This window comes from Astatotilapia calliptera, chromosome 12 (assembly GCF_900246225.1).
Source record: "Astatotilapia calliptera chromosome 12, fAstCal1.2, whole genome shotgun sequence".
Lineage (NCBI taxonomy): Eukaryota > Metazoa > Chordata > Actinopteri > Cichliformes > Cichlidae > Astatotilapia > Astatotilapia calliptera.
In genome coordinates, this window is record NC_039313.1 from 19,376,866 (window position 1) to 19,401,105 (window position 24,240).

At 45.1% G+C, this 24,240-nt stretch overlaps 1 protein-coding gene across 1 annotated transcript in view; it reads right to left on the reverse strand.

The window, feature by feature from the left end:
• The window catches only part of setbp1 (SET binding protein 1), a 38,313-nt gene that overhangs the window by 6,237 nt on the left and 7,836 nt on the right, over positions 1–24,240 (reverse strand). Inside the window, exons 3-6 of the mRNA XM_026186341.1 lie at positions 6,919–7,340; positions 4,751–6,691; positions 4,422–4,629; positions 3,236–4,304 (exon numbers count right to left, since the gene is read on the reverse strand). Coding sequence (XP_026042126.1) covers positions 3,236–4,304; positions 4,422–4,629; positions 4,751–6,691; positions 6,919–7,340 — 3,640 coding nt within the window. The remainder of the gene's footprint in view (positions 1–3,235; positions 4,305–4,421; positions 4,630–4,750; positions 6,692–6,918; positions 7,341–24,240) is intronic.

The following is a 24,240-nucleotide window of genomic DNA, read 5'->3' on the forward strand; positions in this document are numbered from 1 at the left end:
AATGAATTAAGAGTAAGGGAAAGATAAAAAGCCGCCTAACTACCTCCCATACAAACCGCAGAAGAATATCACGCTGTTGTTGGTCAAAAATTCGGGCCTGACAGTGAAATTAGTTAATGCACAAAGCACTAAGTAGCAGTGGTTTATGAGCTGCAGCAGAATTGAGCACATGCTCAGTTCACACACACACACACTACAAAGTAGCAGAAATTTATGAGCTCCATACACGGAACATAAAACCAGTGACCTTCAGCAGTGTGAGAGGCAGTATAGTACCGAGAACCTGTTTCTCTGTGAAATAAGAAGTCACAGCTATGCTCACTTATCCACTGCCTGTGCTGTAGCTGAGAGCACTTTTCGGAGACAGATTAAAATAATCCTTGATGTATGTCATTTAGTGTAATTTTTTTTTTCTGGATGAAGGTCTGTGCATGTGTTTAAACAAGCTGCGTGACTTGCCGGACTACCGCAGGTCCAGTCACTTCTCTATCCTGGCAGTGGGTGCCTCTTTCCAGATGTTTTGGATCTTAATCTATATCCTCGTCTTCTCCTCTTGCACTCTCGACCCCCTAACCGAAAGCTGCTTGATGTCCTCCCAAATCTACGCTTCTCTATTATCTATTATTTCTGTCATCCTGTCTGTTTACACTGGTAATTTACTATGTTGTTTTATGGCGTACACAGAGCATCTATCACATGTCCTATCTTATCTGGACCGGGGATCAGTCCAGATAAGTGTGTCATATGCTGTGCAGACTGCAAAGCCCCTTGAGGAAAATCTGTGATTTGTTATACTGGGCAAAATAAATACAACTTGGCTTGACTTGCCACAAAAAATTATTCCGAATTATTCATTAAAGACTTTCATTCAGACATTCATGTAAGAAAGTTACAACTGATTCAGCGAGGTCTGCTTAAGAAGCAAACGCACAACACACGCAGAGACACGCGTGTGCTTAATGATTTGTCCATGACCGACAAACTCATTGTTGCACGCTCAGATAATAGTATGAATTTTACATCTGGATGGGGACCCGTATATCTGTGTGTATGCGGGGGCCTGCGCCTGCATGTGCAGCGAGCATTCTCATGCACATGCGTCTGTGTTTTAATTGGACTAAAGCTGTGAAGTGAAGCAGTAAGTCATGCTAGAGGAGGAGTGTGTGTGTGTGTGGGGTGGGGGGGTGGGGGGGTGAGTAAAGAGAGTAATGGGAAAATGAGGGGGAGGGGAGACAAGGGAAAAAGCAAAAAGTGAAAGGGAAGAAGAAGAGAGCTAGAAGGGGGAGATGGAGAGAGAGATGAGGCAGAGGAACAAGGGGAAATCTGCGTGTGGATGTGGGAACCACGGGAGAGAGGCAGAGGGGGAAAGCAAGGGCAAGAACTGCAGAAGCAGCAAAAGGGAAGGGAAGGACACAGAGGGTAGAAGAGGTATAACAACACTAGAGGGATAATATGGATGGGTTGGGGGAGGAGGAGTCATTATGGGGGGGGGGGGGGGGGGTGTATATGAGTCATCCGTCCTGGATCCCCTGGGGCGGGGGGGTGTATTCTAACTGAGCCCCTGGCTTCTCCTCCCCGCCACTGGACTAGGCCCCAGTCATTAAACCCCTGGCTACCAGCCAGCTCTTTTAACACAGGCAAGGGCCTTTTACGGCGTGTCTGTAGAAAATAAATCATACCGTGTGAATAATATATCTCTGGCAAAAGCATTGGCAGGAGAGAGGGAAGGGAGGCAGGGTGGGGAGGTAGGAGAGATTGGTGAATTATAGTCGTCTCCATCCATGCATTACGTTCTCTTTATCCCCAGCCAGATGTGCTCAAAGACAGCAGAATACAGAATGTACCAAAATACACATTCATTGGGTGGTGAGAATTCGGTGCTACCCAGTCTCTTTGTCTGCTTTAAGCCCCGATAATGATGTGCATAAGCATATTTATAATAGGAATCACCTTGACATGCATTACTAAATCTACATTTAAAATGGGAAAACCCAGTTAACTGACTAAATGTGATAATCCAGCAAATAACTGAAGTCAATTAACACTCAGGAACAGAGTTTAATATTAGTGTATAACCTTTTTTTTTTTTTGGCAAACATGCTCTCATTTGGCTACATTAACAGTTCTGATCACATATAAGTGATTAGTAAAAGCATGTATGTGTCTCTTTCTTCCAGTTCCACGGGCTAGCATAGTATCATGTATCAAATATCATTCGTATGGTTTTTCTTTCATTAATAAATTCCGGCCTCCTACTTCTGTCTAACAGATAGGAACCTTGTTGTTTTATATAAGTAGTGATGTGATGTAATAAGGTCCACTGCTGGTAATGTCAGCTGCTTACACGCTGCCGATGCTTCAGATCATAAGCTTTCCACATGTGATCCATTCATGGGTTTATTTAGAGGTAAAGTCAGCCTGTGTCTGGACTCTTCACTCCCTCGCGCATTATATAGCGCATATAAACATTGGGAAATCACTAAGGAACAAGTGCAAACAGCTGTTCATACATTTTGGACATTACTTGGACGCACCGCTGTCTGTTCACATAAACACGTAACAGAACATGTGCACCACATTTAAGATAATGGACACAACAACGTTGCTGTTATTTTGTAAAGGACATATCTCTCTCACCACCAATCCAAAACGCAAATCTGTGCACATGTAACTTAACATAAAACATACTTCAGCTAAACATTATCCCCCCTCTACAAGCACAATGGGAACCGGAGCTCTAACTGTGCAATTATATGCTAATCTCCAGTATATTAATTGTAAATGAACATCAGTCATGCAGAGCAGTCAAATACATTAACATAACCATTTGCTTCAAAGTGGTGGCCGTGTTGATGTTATAGCGGGTGTGCAGATATTTAACAGGGTGAGCACATTTGTAGTTTAGACTGGAAAATGCAGCTCCTGGATGCTACTTTTAGGGGAGTCACATTATGGTTCTGTAGGCCCCGTACAGTGAATGATATTTACAGCTCAGATTTGGAACACTGGGTGAGCCTGTGTATAGCCATGAATGAACGGCTTGGATAAGCAAAGACAAGCAAACAACAGGAGTTACTGCGTTTTAGGCAAACCTCAAACCTCCAACACTTCATTAAAGAAAGCAATGTGCTTTATCATGCTGTCCCAGTGAACAGAAAACAACTGCTGCTGTTTTTATTATAAGTCCAACATGCAATGCAGTGCGCTTTCTCATAAATATAGCGTATTCTCTTACCAGTGAGGGAGGGACTGGGACACTTGTTCATCTGTTCTGGCTCCTGCCTCGTCGTTTGGAATGACATTAAGCCCTGATCTCCAAACACAGTGAGCCTCGTCCGCCTGTTCCTTCCGCCGCACTCGTCCTCTTGTGACCCCGAAAATAGGTCAGACGCTGACTCTGACCGCTGCGACTGGCTACTATAGCTGCCCATGAAGCTCTTTTTAGGCTGCCCAGTCTGAAGGGAATGGAACTGACTGTCAGCAAGAGAGTGTGATGACAGCTGGTCAGACTCAAAAATCCCTAAGCTGGATCCCAGGTTTGAAGAGCCTCTGCCATTGCTCCTCTGCTTGTCCAGAAGCTTTGAAGGACCCTGACTGGCCAAGTCTCTCCTCTCACTCAGCATGCTGAGGCGTGCATTGGTCTTAGCTCCGCTGAAAAGCCCTCCCAGGTCCTGCCGGTCTCGTGGTGAAAGAAGAGGTTCATCCTTGTGCTTATGTTTATGCTTGTGCTTCCTCTTGTGGAGACGAACCCCTGCAAGACCACCTGCGCTGCTGCTGCCCAGGGATCCCAAACCCTCTCCCCTTACAGACGGCCCCTGAAGTGGACCACTAGTGGTGCAAAGCTTGGCACCAGGCTGGATTTTTGAGTGTCCGCTGGAGTGGAAAGCCTTGGGAGGGGGCACAGCAGGTCTCATGAAGGGAGATGGGGGCGCCGGTCCTAGCGAGTGATGGGGCAGATAAAATGGGGGAGTAGGGGGAAAGTAGCCCAGACTCAGAGGAGGAGCGTAAGGCATCGCATACGGTGCTGCATAGTAATTTCCCCCTGCCAGCGGATAACCATATCCTTGAACAAAAGGCAGCTTTGATGTGATTGGCTCGCTGGCTTTGGCTGGACGACCGCGTCTCCTCTTAGCCTTCAGATCAGCACTCCTGCGGAGGTATGAACTGGAGTCACAAGGGTACGAGTCGTAGGTAATAGGGTAGTAATGGTGGAAGTTGAGGCGGAAAATGGAAGGATAGGGATGCTGGGGGTAGCAGGTGAATCGTCTGTGAGACACTCGTAACTGCTGGAGCTTTAACACGACCTACAGGGAGGAAGGAAAGAGGAAACATTTAGAAAAACAAACACCCTTTAGTGCACGCTTGTACATTAGAGCGGTTGTTAAAGGCTCACACGCAGGATTTGTTACAGTGTTTCTAACCTCGTCCAGTTCAGAGAGAAAATGAAGATGATCCCGACTCTGTAGGCACTTCCTCTTCCGCCGATGATGCTTTTGCTTCTTCTCCTGCTGCGACAGAAAGTTATCGACAGCCGTTACTTGGCGCTCGCAGCGTGTTCTGCCACCTCTGTTGGATGCTTCCAAAGCTGCTGCCTCCGCAGCCTCAAACCCACACAGATCAAATGAGTACCTGTATAAACACAACATAAATCACATTAAAACAGCAGGTAAATGAATGCGTGCCAATCTATTACATACAGAACAAAATGCCTATAAAGCAAGTAAAGGAGTATAACAGCAGTCTACTGCACCTTCGTCGAGAGGCATGACCCTTCTCAGTTTGATCTGAGGTACTGTTGTTGTCCGTCCCAATCCCACTGTCACTGGGAATAGTCTCCTCACTGTGGGACTCGCTGATGGGGGACAGAGTTACCTCCTTCACTGACGCCCCCTCTGACAGGTGGGATGGTGAATTAGCCAGAAGTCGAGGAGGAGACAATTTCCATCCCCCAGTGAGAAAGCTCCTGCCTGCTGGTTTAGAGGGCAAGGCTGAAATGGGCTGCAAACTGGGCATAGCAGCATCAGAGTGACTGGCTCTTATAGACGGAGCACTAGAGCTGGGAGATGAGGTGGAGGAAGGCACTGCGGGGCATTCGTAGAGACTCGATGTGGAGACAGACAATGCTGGCTTGTCCCGAGTGGTTTTGGGAGGAGTGGAGCCTTGAGTTTCTGCTCGAGGTTTCCGCCCTCTCTTCTTACCAATGTAGATGGTTCCTCTTTTGCTCACATTTATCTGTTTTCCCAGTCGAGCTTCAATGGTGGATGCCATGGCACTCATAGCTGAGGTAACAGGAGCAGAAGATGACTTCAGAGCCAGAGTGCCATTTTGACTTGATCCTGAAAGGATTTCATTCAGAATGCTCTGCATTTTCCCAAGCTTCGTCTTATTCACTGGCCTGGATTGCCCCCTTCCACGCTTTAGTTTGAGACTGTTGGCATTGGTCATCGTGGAAGCCATTTGCACTAAAGTGTTCAGTGTGTGCGTCTTCCTCCTACGATTTAGCCCTGCAGTGGTTTCCTGGGCCAATGGGCTTGGAGGTGAGGTGGAAGTGGCCTCGTGAATGGTCTCCACAGTTAGGAGTGGCTGTTTCTTGGGGCGTCCTCGTTTCCTCTTAATGGGAGTGTGGACTGTCAGGCTGTCAGTGTTGGTGTAGAGCGGGCTGGAAGGGGTAATGGGGAAAGCAGAGGGCGGGTCAGATAAGGTTGCGAGGCTACCCAAGGTTTCTCTCTGCGGTGATGTAATGCTGGCATGGCTTTTTGATTTCAGGTAGGACCACCTGTCGTTGGCCTTGGTCGGTCTGGAACTGGCCGTAGAGCTGGTGCTGTGACTTGGGCTCGGACTCATATCGGCTCTTGATCTGGGGCTTGGACTGGGGCTGATGTTTGCCCTGGGTCTGGGGCTGGGGATAGGGCTGATGTTACTCCGGGGGCTGGGGCTGGGGTTTGGGCAGGGGAATCTAGGGTTCAAGCTGAGACTGGGTTTGCTGATGTGATTGTGAGCTGGATCTCTGGGTTTAAGGGTGTCCGCGCTGATCTTAGGACGACCCAAGGGGTTCTTTTTCATCCTGTTTGCGCTCAGATGTGACTCTTGGTCAGCCCCATTTGTAACTGTCTCTCCCATTTCCACCCTGTCCACTCTCTCTCCCTTTTCTCTTTTGTCAACTTTATCTCCTCTTTCTGCTTTATCCAGCCTTTCTGCGCTGATATCAGCTTGACTCATGAATCGAGAATCATTTTTGTGAGTTTCTATCTTATGTGCTCCTCTGGCTTCTAAAGGCCCAGGCTGCTGCTTCTCTGTTGCATCAGAGTCCAGAGTCCGCTGCTGAGATTGCTCCTCTACAGAAAACGAATCGTCAAAAGAAGGCCTTCTCCGCCTCTTTCTTCCTTTCGCTTCCTCTGCCAGCATGGGCATCCCTCTGTCTTCTTCGTCTCCTTTCCTCCCAGCAATTGCTCGCTCTCGTTCCTCTTTTCTCCTTTCCTCTCTTTCTTCATGGAACCGCTCAGCTGTCTCCTCTTGCCTGTACTTCTGCCTCTCCTCTGAATTATTTGGGCTCTCTGATCCTTTCTCTGGCTGTCCCCAATGTGAATCAGCACTGTGGGGATTACAGAGCATCCTCTGGGAGTCCTTCCTGCCGTACTTCCTCTTAATGTTCCCAAAGAGCTGCTCACTGACCTCTTGTAGACCCTTCCCCCTGGAGAGATTTACACAGAGAAATAATTAGGATGAGTGCGATAAAATGAAGAGAATGGATAGTTTTGTATTTCACCAACACTGCGCAGAATACTTACTGCCTAATTTGAATCACCGTGTCAAGTTAATTAAAACGTCTTCCTTTTAAATTTCACTACTCTAACTTTCACATTCCATTCACAGTGCACAGTTCATGATATCATGCATCACAAGGAAATTAAAATATACCTGCTGAGAGAGGTCAAGTTGAGAATACTGGCATCTGTGACCACTGGCAGCTGCAGATCTGGAGTCAGAGACCGCTGAGGTGAGGGACTTTGCGTCGCCGTTCGTGAGAAAGCTTGGCTCGGATCTAGCAACGAGCCTCTGCTGTCTGCTGCCAAGTCTCTGGCTGCCTCAGAATCCGCAGGATGGGCTGGAGACACAGAAGGTGCTGCAGACGGGATCCAGTCTGTACCGATTTGGTGCTGGGGTGCGTGAGTGTGTTGAAATTTCTGAGTGGGGGAGTGCTGCGTTTGCTGTGTGTGCGAGAGTGCGTGTGCAGGATGGAGGGAGCTGCGAAGCTGGTGTTTGAGAGAAGGATTATCTCCCAGTAGTTGCAGCAGGCCTCCCTCTCTCTGCTCTGGCATTCTGAACTGGCGCTCATATGTCTGGGGATGACACAAAAAGAGACACAAAGACTGGTGACTACATTTAAACTGCAATCATGAGACAGCCTTATATAGCTGCAGGGATAGACAAATGATATGATAATGATAATGTGATCGTAAAACTATGACTGCTATATTTCATGTCTTCTTAACATTGGCCTATCTCCACAGATATAACATGTGCATAGCACAGCAACCAGTTCAGCATATATTATCGTTTTTTTGTCAGCACTTATCACATCTCTGATTTTCTCTAATATGACAGCTTTTGCAGTAGATCTGAAGATTTTCATGCGTCTCGCGTGCATGAGAAAACAGTGTGCAACAGAACAAAAGGCTTGTTTACAGAGTAATTAAATTCCTGTGGCAAGGATGTTACATGCTGTGAGAGCTAAGGGAATCAAGTTGGGGGTGTCTGAGTACTAAACACAGTAGCATAGCGAAGCTGCGTCCCTGCACTAGATCCATCATTATTTACTGCAGATCATATTTATGTTTGTGACAGCTCTCATACGCTTTTCTCAACTATAACTGCAGTGTCATGCTGTCAAGAAGGCGCCGTGCACAACATATGTCCCGGAAGTAAGATATAATTTATATACATTTTCTTTCACTGAAACGCCACAAATCTGAAGTAAGCCTCTGCTCGGTTAGACTTGTCCACTTAAAGGAGAAAATACTAAACCTTAATATACTGTATTGCCCCCACATAACTCTGCTTAATGTATCACTGCTGCATAATCAGTGTACTGCTGGAAGATGAGAAATAGAGCAGCGGATGGCCTTTGTGGTTTAGCCTGTTATTAACAGACTCAGTATGACGCAACGAGACACTGTTCTGCTGCGCTGCAGGGAGATGTAACCTAACCACAGGCCTGCCTCTCAGCATGTACACAGGGGCGTGCAAGTGCACACGCACACACTCACGCTTGTATACAGTAGATGCACACATTTCAAAGACTCAAAATCCCGGCTACACACGTTTGAAAACGCTAATCTGGTCTAGATGGAGCAGCTCCTTGTCAGTTGATAAGATATCTCCTCTTCACAGATAAATATACACAGCCACACAGACGCACAACAATAAAATCTATCGTGCACTTTTATGACAGCGTACATATTTGCGAGGTCAAGAGTGCCATATATTTCCCTTCCCTGCTAACATCCAGTTCAGCCTTCATCTCCTCTGTTGCTTCCCTATCACTCTCTATGCTCTCCCGACTGCTGTCGGTAGTCAAGTAGTGACACTCATTATGTTTCCACACTTGTTGCAGAAGCTGTTTATTGGCCAGAAGCAGTCTGCACGAATTCACAAGCACAAAAACACACACACACACACAAAAATGCTGAGAGGCACAACACTCACAACACATGGGTGAAAACACATACTGGGCACGTGCGCAAATGCTGAGCGCTGTAAATGATTAACGAAGCCAGCAAATGCAGGTATGTAAATGCACCCTCAAATTTATCTCCTGAACGCACTGCCATGGTATCCTTTCAGTTGTGAAGTATATGTGTGTGTGTGTGTGTGTGTATACACATTGACACTGGAGAAGAGGCGCTGTGAGTCCACAGAGGGGTAAGATGACAGACACCTGATACACACTTGCTTTCTCATTTAACCTGTCCTAGAATACCTGCTGTTTCAGGTTAAAGGAGGGCACAGGTAAAAAAACAGACAGCAGGGCGATGGGGGCGGTTAAGAGTGCGACCGGCAGACATACACTACGCACACAGAGAAAATGTATCTTCCCCACTGACCACAAATGTGTATGTGGTCAGTGGGGACCAAATGTGTATACACACACACACACACACACACACACACACACACACACACACACACACACACAACCACAGAGAGATAATAAAGAGAGGGACACCTTTCCTACAAGAGACAGGAGAGCAAAAGAGAAGAAAAAAAATTAAGAAATAGAAAGCCCCCTCCTCCTACTTTTTTCCGGTTGAAGCTGGGTTGCTGGCACCAGTTCAGCTTTTTGTTCTTAGTTTCCTCCCTTCTACCACTCTCCTCCGTCTCCCCTCCTCTATGCCTCTTATACTCGACAAAGCATTTCCAGGGAAAAAACACGCAATGTCTGATATTCCAGCAAGCAAATACAAATAGTTGCCATACAAACTGAGGCACTCCCATAGTTGTTGTTGTTGTTGCTGTGAGCACAGTGAAACTTTCCTTCTTTGTCTTTTCCTGACAGGGTCAGCTTACTCACTTAACCATTCACTTATTCACATTTTAATTTACATTTCATAAAGAACTCCAAATTTGCACTTGCATGCTTTGTATTGCCCTTTCATCACCACACTGGTGGTCAATACCATTCACTAAAAACTTGTTACTCATAGGTCTCCAGAGCCTGCATAAGCAAGCAAATTGATTCAGATTAGTTTTTTTTTCTAATGTTTGTTTTATACACTGCCTGCTCTTGTGGTGCACTCTGTGAATAAGCCATTATCTCCCTGTGCTACTGCTGACCTGCAGCAGGGGGCAGCGGTCGGGAAATGAGCATAAGCGCTGGACTCTGACCCGTGTGCAGCTCACAAGCGAAAAAGAACTGTGAAGCTTCAACCTTTTTCCACACAGGCCATCTTTCTACAAGACCCCTACTGATCACATAACGATAAACACCAGCTCAGGGCCGAACCAAAGCATCTTTGCTTCTCAACCCATCCGACGCACTCTTCTTCCCCCCGGGGCCCTTGGAGCTCTTGGGGCTGTGTTTACAACACGGCTGAGTCAACTGCCTTTTTTCTAAGATGTCTTTCTCTGGATCAGCACCGCAGCAACATGGATTTAATGCTGGCTGTCCAACACCTGAGTGCAGGCAGATATGGAGCTGTACATTCCTTTCCGGTGGTGACGTAACCATCAGATAAGGTCAGAGCACAGGAGGAGGAGGTCATGGATAATATGTGACTAAGTGCTGCAATCACCCAACTGAAAGGCACTTTGCAAATGAGTCAGCATATATTTACTGACAAATAAGTGTGTGTGTGTGTGTGTGTGTGTGTGTGTGTGTGTGTGTGTGTGTGTGTGTGTGTGTGTGTGTGTGTGTGTGTGTGTGTGTGTGTGTGTGTGTGTATAAATGTATCACGCTGAGCAGCCTGTTTTAAATGACAATCTGGATGTAAAACACAGTGTTCTTCTATCCTCCAGTTTGATGTGAAGGGAGGGTTATGACGGTCCCTGCTGTCCTTTTCCTCTCCTGCAACCTTTCATTTCTCCACCAACAAACTGAAATTCAGGAACTGCTCCCGCTCCCTGACACACACACACACATGCACATAGCACCCTGGCTGCACCATTATACTGGGAAAGAACACCCTAAACAGGCACACCCAAATCTCACAACCAGACCCGCATATAAACACACACATATACAGGGGCAAACATATACACAACCTCCTTGCACGCACACACACACACACACACACACACACACACACACACACACACACACACACACACACACAGGCGCACACAAACACGCTGCCCTTCAAATAGTTTTTCGCAGCCTTTTATTTGGCTGCACGCCCAGCGGTTAGAGTGTTTCATTTTTCCCTGTGTATGGAACTGGGCAGCTGTCCAGACAGACACACAAAGAGAAAAAGAGAGTGAGAGAGAGGCAGAGAGAGAGAGAGAGAAGGGAGAGAGTGGGAGGAAGGAATGGGGTGCAACTAAAAGAATGAGAGCAGCAGAAAGGGAGGGAAGAAGAGGACCAGCAGAAAAACAAGAAGAGAGGTGCCTAGACTCGTTTGCTACTGGTTCCCCTCCGAAACCTTATGATTGATATGATCCTCTCCTTTCCTCTCTGTAACACCTTGTCACGCAGCCTCTCTTGGTTTTGACACCATACTGTCTCCCTCTGCCCCCGTGGCCTTGTGCACTAACCCCCCCCCCCCCCCCCCTCCTCATCCCATCGTCCTTTTCTTCTTCTTCTTTTTCCCCTTTTTTTGGAGCTGACCATTTTCCTCCTGTGGGAACTACCACCCCACCACCCCGCCCGCTTCTCCCCAGCTCCATTCACAGCGCTGCTTCTCTGTGATCTGTGTTTCTGACAGGTCTGCACACACACACACACACACACACACACACACACACACACACACACACACACACACACACACACACACACACACACACACACACACACACACACAGAGTTCCTCTGCAAACAAACACCATGAATACTAACAGGGCTTTGTATCCACAGCACTTAAAACGGGATAGAAAGGCGCGGGTTTGGAAGAGGGAGGGGGCGGAGGGGTGAGCGCAGAGAAAAGGAGGGAAAAGCGATGGAGGAGAAAAGAGGAGCTGTGGCACTGTGTTGATCTTGTGGCCACTCTCACAGACCTCCCCCCTCCCTCCTTGCCAACCCCCTTATCCTTGTTTCTCGTTCTCTCGTTCTTCCCACCAGTTCTCCCGGGAATAAAGACTTCCATTCATGCGCCTGAGGCAACCCACAGCAGGGGAGAGAAAAGAGGGAGGAGAAATGGGAGGAAAAAGGAGGGGTTGTCAAGGTGGGACAGTTTGTGGATCACTGGGATCAGGCCTACTGCCTAAAATTGTGTTTGTGTGTCTGCATGTCTGTTTTCACTCAGCATATTCCCGCTCAGCCAGTGCTTTACTATCTCAGATCTGGTGGCATCTGTGCCAGACAAAGCTTCATCTGGGAAACTTGGGTGGGAAAGTTTGGAAACTGGGCTCCATTGAAAAACTTCCACTCTCCACTTAATGCTGCAATTCCAAAACTATGCGTTCAGCCTACAGCCACAGTAGGAAAAAGGGGCTCGAGCTAACTTTTTCTGCAGTATTTTCTTTCTTACGTGCCTTTTTATGTACCCTTCCTGCTGAGCATGATCAAGCCTTCGATCTATTGTGTATTCTTCCTTTAGATAGCTGTAAAGCACAAGCCGCATTCAAGGCACAGCAGTAGGTCTCAAGTAAAATGTTTCCTCCTACGTCCACAGCAGTAATCCTTCAGATTGGAGTGCTCCTAAAGATAGCAGCGAAACACCAAAGAGTCTCCTTGTCACACTCTCTTCAGACACGCTCAGAGGTAGATGACTCAATCTGAACAAAGCCCGTGATTGGCTGAACCGAAGCATGCTATTATGGTGCATTTGGAGGTTTTCACCCCCTCAGTAATGACAGACACATTTACATGCTACATATAGTGTATATCTAATCCCTGCGATTAGCATTAATGGTGTGCATGGGCGCTGGTGTGCCCGGTTTTTGAATAGCTTTAACAACCACATTTGACTTTTTTTAAATGGCAATTATCCACAAATTGTTCCCTGTATGTACGTGTTCAAACAATCTATAGATGTCATTCAGCACATAAGTTTAAAAACAAAGAAAATGTACAACATTAGAACAAGTGTAATGCTTTTTGGATGCAACATGACTACAGAAAGTTGTTAGAACAGCGCATCTTTTAGGGTAAGGAAATTATACAACAAAACAGGCACATGTGCTGCTGCACATAGTATAAAACCAACGCATTGTGTTGGTCACTTTACTCTGTGCACCATATGACCCAATCATAGCACTTCTGTACAACAGGAAACAATTAAGCTCCAATGAGCTGCTCAAAGTCCTTAGGGATGACTTCCTGTGTGGAATGATGGGTAATTCAAGACAGAAGCTGCGCTGAGATTAAACACTTCCTCTCTGGCAAACAGCAGTCTGTAACAGCCCCACTCACTGATTAGCTACTTAAAAATAATTCACTGCAAGTTATTGTTGTCTGTCTGGTTAGTGAATCGATATGCAGCCACATCACCTGCAGGTTTTTTCGCTTCTTTACCATCCAGCATATATTACTATATAACACTGCAATATCATACTCACATTGATAAAGAAAAGCAAATGAAAAACTCATTGCACATTACATTAGCCATGCATCTCATGTATTAGTGTATATTTCATGTATGTTTTTTTCTGCTTGTCATGGCATATGGAGTAAGGACACCTTAGCGTGTCACGCCACATGTCACATGTAAAATGCCTGCAAACAATTGTTAATGGATGACTAAATATATGTCTTGTAGAAGGACTCTGGTGTCTGCAAGGCAAGTTTTGAAGTTTGCGAAGGAACATTTTCATTGCTCGGTCTGAATGTTTCTGTGAATATCTCAAGTCCTCAGATGATCTCTGGCTTGTAAGGGTGTGGGGGAGTGGGGGTGGCAAGGAAGGAGACGGAGAACAAGTTAGAGAGCCACCGTAATGACATCCTCAGTGACAGGGAGAATGGGCAAAGTGAGACACAATAGTCTTAACCAATCAGACTGCCTGCCTCCCCTCAGGCCCCCTCTCACCAACAATAACGCCTTTGTGTGAGGCTGCACTCCACTCGTGTGTTCGCACACACACACACACACACAGACCGCAGCATCCTACACTTTCTCAGATGGTCACAAAAAGAGGTGGGTGAAGGAGAGCAGCACATCTACAACAACTACATGTATGCATATACAAACCTGCCAGAATTAATGTCTTTTAGCTAGCTAGAAACCTGGCTCTCTGTGTATGTGTGTGTGAGTGCGTGTGAGTGTGTACGTGCATTTCCCTTCAAGCCCAGGCACATGACTGCAGCTGCCCCCTCACTCCCTCATCTAAAGCAGCACCCCTCCTTGGTGTGGGTGAGAGGTCACACAAAGTGGCATTCCTCTCGGTCTGAGAGCGAGCGAGCACTGAGCAGAGGGGGAAGAGGGAAAGAGAGAGAGTAGAAAACACCAGGGGTCAAATAAGCAACAGAGCGGGGCAGGTAAAAGATGAGGAGCACGGGGCATTCGTGAGTGTGTATTTCAGTGCGTGCATGTGAACATTTTGTATGCCTGTGTGCTGAAATGGACCAGTAAACAGAGGACCCTTGTGGCTCTTCTTTGCTTCATAAACACAGCTGTTTGTTTAGTCTGAGCTGCCCCAAGGGACAGACACACAGACAGAGGGATAGACAGACACATTTATATCATTTATTCATGTCTGTATCCATACTTAAGAGACAACGAGCATAAACAGCAGAAGTGCAGCATGATTATTTTACAAATCCTGGTGCAAAGAGATAAAACTGGGCAGAAAGAAAAAGACTGTAAAAAGCAGCTGGCTTCCATGCTTTTGAATGTTCAGTGTGAAACATGTAGCGCATTGATGTGTTTATATAAAGTTCAGAATCTTTTCAAACCAAACACTTGAAGAATATTAACAGTTTTAGAGCCTGGCCAACATTGGAAGGGCTAGGTTGAAAATTTTTAGCGATACACTTCTACGATGTTTAGATTGTGTATCGATCTGATCCGCATTCAAAACACTGAATCGGAAGTCAGTGACGATCTACAGCTGATCCATTCAGTTTAGCTTTACAGCTTTAGCAGCAGTGCGTCAGGTGCTAGCAGGAGAACTAAAGCAGCATGAAGGAAGCTAAAAGCAAAGGTGTAACAGGGTGGAGGTATTTAATTGGAGCTCCACCGACAGCTTTTGTATCTTTACAACAGTTTTTGATTTGTGGTTAAGCGAGCTTCCTCTTTCTTTTAAACTTGATCTCACTGTCATATTTCATACAACACTTGTTGTACGGAAGGTTTTGCTAAAGTTACGGTAACATAACCTGTTATTTTTACACATTAACTATCTTCAGTAGGCTCCACTTCACACACAATGTGTGTGACGAGCAGTAAAAGGCGGTGCCCTCAGACTGAGGGCTCAAACATGCTTCTGTTGTGGTCGTACGGAAAGCTCTACCGTTCGTCTACATATATATATATTTATATATATATTGTATATGTATAATCTTTGATGTTTGTTTGCACTTCTGCTCGTCGCTCCCTTGCCTATTGCAGCCAATTAGCGCTCGGCATAGCCTCATGCATGCATGCTGCGTGGTGTTGGGTTTTTGGAGGATGGCACAAAAGCGTTTTTGCGTAGGTTGAAAACTGTTCAAAAGGACACAACTGCGGTACCGTAAATTAAGCATGAGCATCACCATATGTAACAGCAGTTTGCAGCAGCCTGATGACTTTCATACTGAGCTGAAAGCGAAACTAGTGCGTGATCTATCGGGTGACTAACACAAATACATTATTTACTTTTAATTTCATATGCTTTCAAATACCATGAATCCTCTTCAGTTTATCCAATTCTCAGTCATGTGGGGGCTGGAGCCTATCTCGGATACTAATAAATACCAATTCAGAAAATATTTATTTGCTACATTAAATTTTTTAATGTTGAAGTTGAGCCTTATGCATAAAAGAAAGAAATTCCAGGCTGTGATGAACAGCTTAATAATTTAATGCTGTTATCAGACTGTGGCTTGGTATCGGTACCTATCTTAAAGGAAGGATTACAACTGTAAAAGGTCGGCTTGGTGAATCTCTCGTATCCATCCGTGCAATACAATACATCAATACAGTGTAAAAAAAAAAATAAGTAGAGATGAATCCACTAAATTTGATGAAAACATTTGTAAATGCCAAAATGTCTTTTATCGAATTATGTGTTGTGAACACTGTAACCTCTTTTTCAGAAACACACACGCCCCCAACCTTCTGACAGGCACATCCCAGACAGCTGATGGGCCCCATCAGATTTCACTGACAAACACACTTGCAGTGAGACACAGTGAAAGTCAATACTCGTCGCCTTCTTCCCTTCTCTTCCTTTGACTCCCCGTCTCCTTCACTCCTCTCACCAAACATCCGCATCTATTCCTGTCGGACCTCCTCTGAAAACCACAGCATACACTCCTCCTCACACAGACAGACACACACACACACTGACTAACCACAGAGGCAGAGGCATGATGGAGCCACACTAACAAAGCAGCCACCGGGAACACATGATGCTGTGACTCAACATCATCCGTGCCTGCAGAGGACATCAAAAATGGCTGCCCTCCAGATCATCCCACAGTCAAGTGAGTCACAGTCAACCGCTGTGCTGTCGCGCAAATCAAATTCAGGCCTGTGTGTTTTCTATACAGTTTGCTCTTGATGTTTATTGCAATCTGTTCTTTTTGAAGACCTCAATGAATAAAAAAGGGCAAACAATGTCAAAATGATGTATTACAATTACGTTTTTATAAACAAGTCATAACTTCCAGTTGAGTTTACAACTATTCAACAGTGCAGTAATAAATATTTTATGCTTTTTATAAAATTATAGCCTGGATCAGTCATCAGTAAAGGGAGATTACACGATCTCTCGTTGGTTTTTCAGTCAATATCTACATTACAGGGATCATCCTGATGCTATAAAAAACGAGTTGGTAATGGAACAGTGGAAGTCTGTGAAAGTTGTGCTATTAGGCTGAAGCCCCCCTAGAGTGAGAAAAATAACAATGGCCCAGTGGCATAAAACCATGACAGCTTTGTGAAACTTAGTGATTTTGGCCACAGCAGCAAACAACAGCAAATGTGAGGTAAACATATGCTTATTATGCCTTATTTTAATTTCAGGAATGATATTCCAGGAAGTTTGACTTTTGTTCTTTTTATGACCCATATGAGGTTTTTAGACACGAGAACCACAAATATTGGTTTAGACATTGCACATGTTCTCACTACTAGAAATACTCTGGTTTAGGTGAGATTACTGCCTTACTAGAGGATTCAAATGGCAGGATAACCAGTCACTCGCTGTGAATTCACCAGATTATTAAATGGTAAGCATACTGGCACTTAAAGAGCTCTTGTAATGGAAGACTCAAAGCACTTTTTTCACAGCCATTTACACACACATTTATAGTGTACTTTATGCTATGCCTTTAAGGGCTTGCTGTCCAAAAGTCCGCTAGGGTCCACTTAGATCCCAGTGGCAAATTATGGTAAGTTGGTAAAAGTAAATGACATCTTCAGAAGGTGCGAGGGTCAGTGCAGAGACCTGTCAGTTTTTTGTGACCACGTAGAGCTGTTCATGCCAACTTTTCATTATAATGCACCAACCAAGAATCCACCACAAGCAGCAGATTTTAGAGAAGTATAACAGGAATGACTGATGAATGATGTCCATTTCCATGTCTGCAACAGAGTATAACCTAGGCTTCATTATACGGACACATCAGAATCGAAGGGGCAGTTTGGGGCTGGGTCGTGAACGTGCAGACTGAGTGAGGCGGGGATTCAACCACCAACCTTTTAACTAGTAAATGACCTGTGCAATCAAATATCTGTTACACTGATACTGGTATAGTTCAAACATCTACATTAGCCATATGCAAAAGGCCAATGCAGAGGTCCAAGTTTCCCATTCTTCCCTCACCTGCTTTCCTGTCTACACTACCCAATGTAGACAGGCATGATGCAAAAAAATAAAATATTGCAATATCACAGGTTTTGCAATTCAGAGCTAGCAGGTTAAATTAATCGAAGTTGATGTTTAATTGTAGCTTCAGACAGTTCTCACGTGCATCTCTGTTGGGTAATGTCACGCTGTTTGAAAAAGGCTGAAGCCTATCAGCTGTATCTTTAAAAGACAGAACCTGATATGTTTGTTTTGTTTTGGGTTTGTTTTGTTTTTGGAAAATATAAAAATATATTTGCCAGAAAAAAAAGGCAACACAAAATGCCTTCATGTTCACTGGCAGATGCTGCCTAAGTGACCCACTGGCATTTCTTTAAGTGTAGTTGCCTCAGGTCTTTATTAAAATGTACCTTCAGCTAGACTGCCTATTATTGCTGCCCTGCATCAGACTTAAGAGGAAAAGCAACCCACTGAGACTGGATACAATAGTGAATGAATAGGTCTTGACCTTTAGGACAGATTGAGAAGATGGTATGTGTGTGTCTGATTGAGAAATTAGCTACAGTTCCAACCAAATGGTCAACACAAACACACACACACATGCGCGTACACAGACACCAAATCCAGCCCTGAGGCTAAGAAAGCAAAGGCCAGACTCCAGTTGTCTCAACCCTGACCCACTCTCACAAACAAACAATACAGCACACACACACAGGCAGAAACACACAGCATACACACACGAACACACACAGACACTAGGGCTTATACAACTGTGGAGTTCAGCTATCACCTCGACTTCTGAATGTCCAGCAGGGTCAAAGTTCATCTCTTCTGCTGCCAGCCTTCAGCGCTCCTTTGTGTGTGTGTGTGTGTGTGTGTGTGTGTGTGTGTGTGTGTGTGTGTGTGTGTGTGTGTGTGTTGTGTGTAGCATTTACATGTGCTCACTAGGAGTGACCTTGCAGAGTCATTCATTGTGGATACACTGCAGCACCAGCACTACCGCAGAGCTTATTAGGGAGCAGTCTTCCTTAGTGTGTGTGTGTGTAGATGTGTGTGTGCCCTTGTGTGTGTGTGTGTGTTGTAGGGACAGACAATCAGTTTCTGGGGATTCATCTCACTTCTGATAATAAGGCAAATGATTAAATTTTAGTAGGAAGACTTGGCTTGAGGGTTAGGGTTAAGCAAACAGTAGTTATATCCAAAGGAAATTAATGTAAGTCTGTGTTATGATGAATGTGAGCACGAGTGTGCCTGTGTTTGGAGGGAGAAAGGCCGATGAACAGATTGTGTTTTGTCTGGACTTTCTTCAGATTTGAGAGATACTGAAGAGCAGATCAGAGTTTAGACGCGAGGAGACGTGTCTGTGTGTGTGTCTGTGTGTGTTTCAAGTGTGCACGGGGTGTGTATGGGGGGTCAGACACAGATGGACAGCTGGTGTTTCAGCGGTGCTAAATCACTCACCCCTCCCCAGCATGCGAGCACACATGCACACAAACACATTCACATGTCCCATCCCCCCATCCACTACAGGGAAACGCCCCTTTAAAGCATTCCCGATCCGTACTCTCAAAGACAGCACAGTGAGGGCACACGTACACAAACACACACACTCACTCACACACACACACACACACACACTCACACACACACTGAATATAAAAGCCTGGGTCTTTGGACTACAGTGACAGTCACCAGAGAAAAAAACTCCAATATGACAGGTGGGTCAGGCCATATTATAGGTGATCATTTCATGTTCATACATATTCATAAATCAGTCAGGGGGTGCTCTCTGTGGGTAAGCACGATGCTATCCGCTCAAGCTGACGCCCGCACACACACACACACACACACACACACACACACACCCATACACACTCCTATTTTATGAGCTCATCAAGTCCCTCAGGTCACCAACCGCCATTTCAGCCAGGGATAAAAAAGCTCACATCAAAAGGCAAACCATTTCACACACACGCATGTGCACGTACTGCATGCACACACTTGGCGTGGCGACTGTGGCAGCATTAATTTCCTTGTGAATGCACTTGACTAACACATAATAATCCCAAACACTGCTGGGAGACCACCAAGCAGCAACGTACACACACATAGCCAGGAGGACCACCAAGCAGAGGGGCTGTCAAGACAAGATAAGTGTGTGTCTTACCGTCGAGCTTTCGCGTGCACCCACTAATACACACACACACACGCAGACACATATACACACAACAACAACAACACAAGGCCTGGTCTGGACTCCTGGAAAAGCTCTGGCTTATCTCTCCCCACAGATAGTGAAATGGATTAAGAGCCACATTTGGCACGTCCAGGGAACTGGACAGATAACCAGGAAAACACTCTCTCTAACTGCAATCGCTGTTCAACATGATTTGTATGTATGTGTGTGTGTGTATAGAAGAGATAGTAAAAGAGTGGATGTATTTTAGCTAGCGCACGCTCCCCCATGTGAAGGCATCGGACCGCTAACTGTGTGTCAGTGTGTGTTTCTAAGTGTGTGTGTGTGCGCGCGAGAAGAGTGTGTGTCTGGAGGAGTGATGCAGTGGTTGACCCAGGACCCAATCCATTAAAACACACACATTCATCTTCCAAACACACACAGCGCGCCCAGACAAAGAGCCGTGTGTGAGAGGACGTTCAGCATGTGTGTGATGTCAGCTGGAGACAGAGAAGGGGAGCCCATCATATCCCGTTAATGTGTGTTTGGGTCTGTCCTCTGACACACTACGCTTCCTCATTGACTTCCTCGGTTATGGATGCTCGCTATGAAGATGATAGGTGGATGAAACTCCCCTTTCCCTTCCCTTTAAGACAGGCTAACTCTGCTCTTTTCTCTTGCCTTTGCAGCCATGTTCACTGCATAATAAATAGCATTTTATAGAGAGCGGTAAATAAATCCAGGCCATTATTGGTCATCATTGACAGGCGTAGAGTCAAATGAATATAACTTTTAAGCCTATAAAATGTGATGCACTGCACTGTGCACTGTAATTATCAATGCCAGCGATGGATCCGTGCGGTATTTAAATTTTACACTGTGAATATGGACAATCATATAAAATGGTCAGGGGTAAATACTAATACAAGGGATTGCAAGCACAGCCTTTGTTGACATTCTGCCACGTCTCTAGTGTAAAAATGCAATTTGCATAACTCGGATTTATCTTTTTAGGCTGCTGTTTTTGGGGTTTGCAAAACGACAGCTTTCCCACATGGAATAACCTAAAATTTTAATGTTATTACAAGTCAGCAGAGGGAAGAGAGGAGAAGGGGCCTTTCTGACGGCAGATTCTTAGGCTGCTACAAAAGAAAGAATGGCTAAAAAACACAATTTCCATCTGTTTCTTTGCACCATTCTACATGTTTGCCTTCTTATCTGTCTGCCTGTCTCTTTCCCTCTCTGTCTATTAGAGTCAAATCTCTGTCTTAATGGGCTTCTATTGTATCCTGCCTCTCCCCCTCCTCTATTCACCACACTACCACACGCATATACACACTCCCTCTGAGGAGGCCCCTTAACCAGGCTCTCCATATGCCTGACCCCCACCTCCTTTCTCCTCCACCTCCTCGTTCCACGACCCCCTTCCCCTCTACCCCTCTCTCTTGCTCACACTCTGGCTTCTGCTCTGTTGCTGCTGCTGCTGCTGCTGCCCCACGCTGCCATCTGCTACAAGACAACAGAGGGTGAAAGAGAGAGAAAAGCACGATGAAAGACAGTGCTTGGAAAGAGGAAGACATAGGGAAAGAAAAGCTGGAGGGGGAAACGTGTGGAAAGAGAGATTGATTAAAAGAATAGAGGGAGAAAGCATATATGTGGACACAATACAACAGAGAGGAGAGAGGCTGTCCATCTGCTCCCCCTCACCTCCCGTCCCCCTCCTGACTCACAGCCTCACGTACACCACAAAGAGAGTATTTAACCTCAACACACACATACAGAAAAAGAGTGAGACAGAAAAAGCAGCCCGGCCTCTCTCTTTAACCCGTTCCTCTCCACTGAGCCTGCCTGTATTACACCCTTGGGGTGGCAGGTGATGGCTAGATGGAGGGAAAGGATGTAAGGGGGAAAGAGAGGGGGAGAGGGATGGTGGGGGTGTGATTGAGGGACAGAGTGCAAGGGATGAAGGGTTGAAACTGATCTGAATCAACACCAACACATCCTCCACAACCCCCCTCTCCCCTCCCCAAACCTCAAACCTCAATAGAGACCAGCTTGCTGCCCGTGTCACTATGACAACCCCTGTCAATCATACTGTAGCAGTGGGCTTCCCAGTGGGGGCCGATGGCGCTAGATTAGGAATGGCTGCTAAAAACATCACAGCGCCGAGCTCAGCTCATTCAGCTTACTAATGGATGTAAACACTGAAATTTTTCAGAGGCCTGTTCATACTTTATTTACAGAAAAGCTCAGACAAGAATACACATCCTGAAGACAACTACTGGAAATTGTGGCTGTAAATCACACTGAAATCTGCCAGCAACAAAGAAATGACCATGAATTTCTTTTCCAAGCCAGTGTTCCAATTGTTGGAAAAACACAAGTCTAGAGCAATCATGTTGGCGAGCAATCTTTACGTAAACTGTTGTCTACCAATTGCAAATATCTATAAACAACCAAAAACTTAGAGAGGACTAGAACGATCCAGCAATTCATTAAAAAACGTAAAAAACAAAACCTTTTCCCATAAAGATATTATGAAAGTGCAACTTGTCAAAGCCATTTTCACACATGAAGTCTGGACAATTGTAAAGTTACAAAATTTGTTTTATTTCACATGTAATACACAACACTACTGGAAATGCTTTGTTTGTTCGGGTTAGCATTAGCATTGCTGCCTGGATAGGTCACTCGTGGGGCGACACTTGACACCCACTCACTCCCAGTTTATTTAGAGAACAATCTGCTCGCTGAGTTGTGACTTAACAACCTGCCAATAATGCATTTTTTAATTCTACTTTATCGACCGAGGCGCTCATTGAATTGACGTGTTGCAGGGTTTCATTATGCACCAAATTACTAAGACATGGGGCACGGCACTGTCAATTGAAGATTTCACCAGAAGCAGCATTTGTAGTGAATAATGTCATCGGAAAAAGTTGATCCTTGATTGATACTACAAAAAACAATCAGCTGAAATACTCATTTCCAACAGTATCGATGTCAGCAGCACCGGCTTAGCTTCCTCCAGCTGACAGAGAACTTCATACAGCACCTCTGCAAACAGACAGGCGTGCAGCCGCTGCCCTCACTAGCAGCTGAACACGTGAACACACGAATACTAGCAAAACACGTAGCAAAGCATCTTAAAGTTTGAAACCCCCAATCTTTACGAAGAGTTTCCTGAGGTTAATAAAGTTCTCATTTCAACAACAGAAATTTGCCAAACAATAGTCAGAAGTTTTGCCCTGGCCAGTTTAACTATTAGCAATTATATGACAGCCATATTAGCCAAATTAGTTAGGTTATCATAAGGTAGCGGCTAAAGTAGCAGCTATTGCTAATGCTAGCAGCAAACTTTATTCACAATCCTGCCTATCGGTGTGTAAACTACTACTAAACTACTATAACTACTGCTACTAAACAGTGATAAGTTGACAGGGTAATAGAACTATTTGTGTCTAATAAGTATATTATGAAAGGTCCACAGGCAGCTAGACAGAAACAGTGCTCAGCAGCTTTGCTCAGCAAAGAATTATGATACCAAGTAGTCAGAAGCAGAGGTATAAATGAAACAGGGCTGTAGCTGATTACATTTGACTGGACCATCATTTGTTCTAATATATATTTTTAAAATGTGCCTCTTAATTTTGGAATATAAATGTCGTGACGAGTACCAAATATTTTCACGGGTATCGGTATCAAGTTTAAAATTCTACTGTTTTGACATGCCTACTGTCAATAGAAATAAAAAAATTAGTTTTCTTTGTGTTTATTCTCACTACTCATGACACTCCACTTGTAAGCTAAACACTTAAAACTACAATACAGCCTTTAAACACATCATAAAAGCTAAAGTCAACAAAGATTTCTTTTTTTTTTTACTAAAGATATTTCAAAGAACCCTTCGCTATATTAAAAACTAACCTCATATGCACTCTAGTCTGCGGTTTTGTCTATTTTCTGCTGTCCTCTTCCTGCCATATGATTGCACTTATTTCTGCCACTCTTGCCCTCGCAGGTGCTGTACCACACTGCTTGACAGCCATAAACTAAACTTTTATTGAAAACAATTTCAATAAAAACTTCTTTAATAGCCTAACAATACCTCTGTAGCTAGCAGGGTGGCAGATAATTCGATGGTGACTAGCCTGAATGCGCGAACCCTTTCAAGTAAAATGAAAGCCCCAAATAGCTGAATGCTGCGCTTGTTTTCACTGCCTTACTCTAAATCCATCTACTTGAGAAAAATGAGAAAAACATCCCAACAAGTGACAATATCATGTTCATCTTGGAGCAGCCCTCGCTTGAACTTTGACCCAAAGCGTTTACTGAATGGAGACTAGGCAGGACTGTTATTGACACTGATGAAAAAACACCAATCACGGGCGCGTCTCACGAGCCAATTAAGAGCCGAAGCCACAGAAGTGAGGCACAGCGGAGGAAAACACGACACAACA